The sequence below is a fragment of the Scardinius erythrophthalmus genome (genome assembly GCF_964197995.2).
Source record: "Scardinius erythrophthalmus genome assembly, chromosome: 22".
Lineage (NCBI taxonomy): Eukaryota > Metazoa > Chordata > Actinopteri > Cypriniformes > Leuciscidae > Scardinius > Scardinius erythrophthalmus.
Window position 1 is genome coordinate 7,542,530 of NC_138242.1, and position 4,374 is coordinate 7,546,903.

At 31.5% G+C, this 4,374-nt stretch overlaps 1 protein-coding gene across 9 annotated transcripts in view; it reads left to right on the forward strand.

The window, feature by feature from the left end:
• Positions 1-3,785, forward strand: part of abi1a (abl-interactor 1a) — a 71,417-nt gene extending 67,632 nt beyond the window's left edge. For 8 of the 9 annotated variants that reach the window (XM_081352676.1, XM_081352670.1, XM_081352674.1 and 5 more), the window contains 2 exons: positions 1,294-1,491; positions 2,389-3,696. In XM_081352676.1, the coding sequence (XP_081208802.1) occupies positions 1,294-1,491; positions 2,389-2,564 (374 nt within the window). In that variant the 3' untranslated portion in view covers positions 2,565-3,696. Of the gene's footprint in view, positions 1-1,293; positions 1,492-2,388 lie in introns of all 9 variants that reach the window. The other variant, XM_081352673.1, reaches the window with a different exon arrangement.
• Positions 3,786-4,374: the final 589 nt, after the last annotated feature.

Sequence of the window (4,374 nt, forward strand, 5' to 3'; positions counted from 1 at the left end):
AAATGGAAGTAATTGTTTGATTAAGTTCATATTGGTTTCATGTGCCATGCAAGTATATGTTTATCTTAAATATTTAGAACAATTATAAAAAAATAATTAAAGTTTAAGTTTGTAAATAAGTTTGAAACAAAGACCCTAAAATATGATGATTTCACTCAAATATAAAAGCAGCTATATATGTTCATGTATAAAGAACTATTTATGTTGTTTTAGAAAAATATTAGGTGTCATTATAAATAATATTATATTTTATTACTATTTAAAGAAATCTCATCAACCACATGATATGCATATAATTGGTTAAATAATTGAATTTTTTTTATAATATATTTTTTTTAAAGTCACTGTACTAAAGCCAAATAAAATTTATGAAATATTATCTGGAAAATCTTAAATTTGTATTAAGCTGACAACATGTCTTTCTACCTACTTTTAATTTTGAATATTAGTATTTATAATAGCTTTTATTTCTATTCTTTTGGTTTCATTTAATTTTTAGTGCATTTTTGCAGTTTTATGTGCTTTGAAAATTTTTTTTTTTTGCTATTTTTTTTTTTCCTTTTATTTCAGGTTTATTATTGTATTTATTTATTTTGTCAGTAATTTTAGTTCTTCAACTTAATCTTATTTCAGTTTGTGGCCAAGACAACATTTCTAATTTTCATTCAAGTTTTTTTATCTAATACTTTTTTTCCCCCAATTCATAAATACAATTTTAAATCCTTTAGGTTTAGTTAACAATACCAACTCTTCTGTCAGTAGAATAAAATTAATTTCATTATTTATAACCAGACGTTTAAAAGCGAACTGAAATTGAAGTACACAATGTGTTAAACAAAGAAGTTTAAATGAGAACTCTTAATTTAATTATTCTGTAAATTATGCTGTACCCCCCCCCCCCCCATACACCCTTTAGTGGCGTTCAAGTTTGAATGTATGGTGTGTGTGTGTACTATTTATTATGTGGAATATTCCATAATTTTGCCATCATTTGACTGTTGAATTTCACTTCTCTGATCCACTTAAATCTGGTAAGTATTCATATCCGTGCATTCCTTCATACATACACAATAATCTCCCTAGAGATCCATAGATGTGTGTGTGTGTGTGTGTATGTAATCCAGCGCCCGTCGTGAGTGTCTCCCGCAGACACGAGTGTTTATGCAGATTCACCGTTGGTCATGTGATTTGCATGTCTACTAACCGGCCTGCATGAGAGCGTCTGAAGCGCATGCCCGCTCTGGAGCCGTGTCATTAATGCGTTTGACTGACTGTTGTGTGACGCGTGTCCAGTTGCAGAGACCCCGACTCCACCGCCCCCCCCTCCCCCTGATGACATCCCCATGTTCGACGAGGCTCCGCCCCCTCCTCCTCCTCCTCCTCCTCCTCCTCCAGTGGACTATGAAGATGAAGAGGCAGCTGTAGTGCAGTACAGTGACCCCTATGCAGACGGAGACCCTCAGTGGGCCCCCAAGATCTACATGGAGAAAGGTGAAGTTGTTCATCTACCTTATTAATCTGCAACAAATCTGTATTCATGTAAAGTAACAACCTATAGTTTTATTATTAGAATTAGTATTATTATTATTTAGCATTTGTCACTTATTTTATTTATTAACATGTCAAATTTATATTTTTGAAATGATCACAATGCAATGATTTATATATTTATTATTATTAACATTTTTATTAATCTTATATATCATTTTTATTGTTTATTTTTATTGGTTAACAATTATTTTTACCATTTGTTTTGTTTATTTTATATATGTTGCATTTATATTTTATCAACATGTAATTTATTTATTTTTTACATAGTAGTAGTAGTAGTGACATTATAAAAAATCCAAATAGTTACATATGTTAATAAAATAACAATAAAAATAACATATTGGTCATAATAGTCAACTAGGGATGTTATATTTTTATGAATGTAACATAAATAACCTTTATTGTTTTATTATTTAATTAGTTTTATTATTTACCATTTGTTGTTTATTTTATTAACATATGTAACATTTATGTTTTTTAAATAATCAACATGCAATGATTTGTATATTTATTATTATTATTAAGATTTATTTTTATTGGTTAACAATAATGTTTACCATTGTTTTTCGTTTATTTTATGTATGTAACATTTATATTTTGAAGTCAACATGTAATAGTTTTTTTAATTATTATTAGTAATAATAATTATTAGTAGTGGCATTTATTTTATTTTTATTTTATTAACGTAACTATTTGTATTTTTTTTATATTGTTCATAATACTCGTTTTAAAACAGCTATTTATTAAACATTAGTGTCTTTGATCATATAATAGTTACCTAATAACACTCTTGATGTGGCGTATTTTTTTAATAACTGATAACGTTCATCTTTGCAGTGGTTGCCATCTACGACTACGTCAAGGATAAGGACGACGAGTTGTCGTTCATGGAAGGAGCCATCATCTACATCATCAAGAAGAATGACGACGGCTGGTTCGAGGGAGTGAGCAACGGCGTCACGGGTCTGTTTCCCGGGAACTACGTGGAGTCCATCATGCACTACGCCGACTGACGGGACTCGACCCAAAAATCATATATACCCAAACACAGTATAAACCGTGTGCAAGGATACATGTTTGTTCCCGACAAATGGCGGATCATGAAAATCTATGAACTTTACTTTGTGGTGATGGGTGGATGTGGGCAAACGGGATGGAGCGACTATTCGGAGGAAGTCAGTGTACATAAAATGAAAGTTAGCCTGTGGGGTTTCCGTAGTGAATGTCAATCACAGTATCTTCAACAGTCAATACATCATGTGAACATGTAAAGTAGATGATTGTCACCATTTCTTCTTTTCTTTTGACATTTCCAACTGAAAGTCAACCATCCCTCATCCTATCAACTAATTAATTTTAGTGTTTTATCTTAAAGCACCATGTCATTGCCCCAAAGTGTATCAAAATCTTAACGTAAAGCATGCATACAAAATTGAAATATGTATCGTAACCTAAACGTTAAATTCCATTCAGCTTCCATCTGTGTATTATTTACAGAACACTTTATTTTAAATATAGGCATTTGTAGACTACTTATGTTTATGCTCTAATTTTTAGTGAAACGTCGATATGAATTTCTTTATTAATTTGGTTAATGAATGCAAAGCACAGAACTTTTTCATTTGTTTCAACAACGTCTCCCTCCATGTTAATATTTTTTTAGAGTATTTGCTACAATGAACAAACATGAATTCTATGTAGATAGCTTGAATATGTAAGCTGTAAAGTATCTAAAGGTCTCTCTAATCAGTACAAATCACAGTTCTTACAATATGCTGGACTCATTCTTTTGCGCCGTGGTCTGTAACAAGTAACTGGCGTGTCGTGTTGTACAGTACGGTCTGAACTGGTCTAGTTACTCGACTCAGGTCTGGCATTAATCACACCGTTCTCTGTCTATTTTTCACTCTTTCAGCTGTTTTAGGAGTCGTACCGTCTGAGAAACGAGTACAGAGATTTCTGACCACTGTCAGTCATTTCAGGAGTTTAAAGCTAATGCCTTGAGACTTTTTTTGTCATACTGAAACATTTGAAGTGTTCAACTGAATTCCAGCTGTGCTGAAGCTCGTCTCAGCCCAGAATTTGTATTTATAATGTTAATTGAAATTTAATTGTACAGTCTTTTATAATAAATCATTCTATGTAAAACCTTGGTCTATTCATTTAACATTTTACTTTTTTAGAAGAATGTAGAGCCATATTTGATATCATACCATACATGCACAGAATTTCATAAAATCCTACAAAATAGAGCTAAATAATTGTCTTTAGAGAAGGGTCATAAGAAGGGCCAACGTGTTCATGACCTCGGGAGGTCAGACTATATATATACTGTATGAGCTGTTTTCTGAGATTTACAGGTTTTGTTTAATCTGCTATAGCAATGAACTAACCCACTGACAGGCATTCAATTGTAAACTGGTGGAGATTCTGCACCTCTATATGGATCAGACATGATCTCCTAATTGTCAAGAAAACATGAAATATAAGTATTATTTAAACCTTTTTTGTGAAAATACTAAAATGATACAATACAGTTCAATATGGACACTTGTTTCCTCAATGGAATTTAAAAAAATAAAGGTAATTGTGACTTTTTCAATTGACACTCGGAATTGCTAGAAAAAGTAAGAATTGCGAGTTTTCTTATCTTAATTTTTTTTTGTCTCTGAATTGAGTTTATATCTCGCAATTCTGACTTTTTCCTGGCGATTCTGAGTTTCTATAAATACCTTTTATTTTATTTTTTTCCGTGCCAAACCAAAGTTTGGTGTCAATGTTTTTTGTTTAGAAACTTTTATTCAAGCAAGGATGCATTAAATT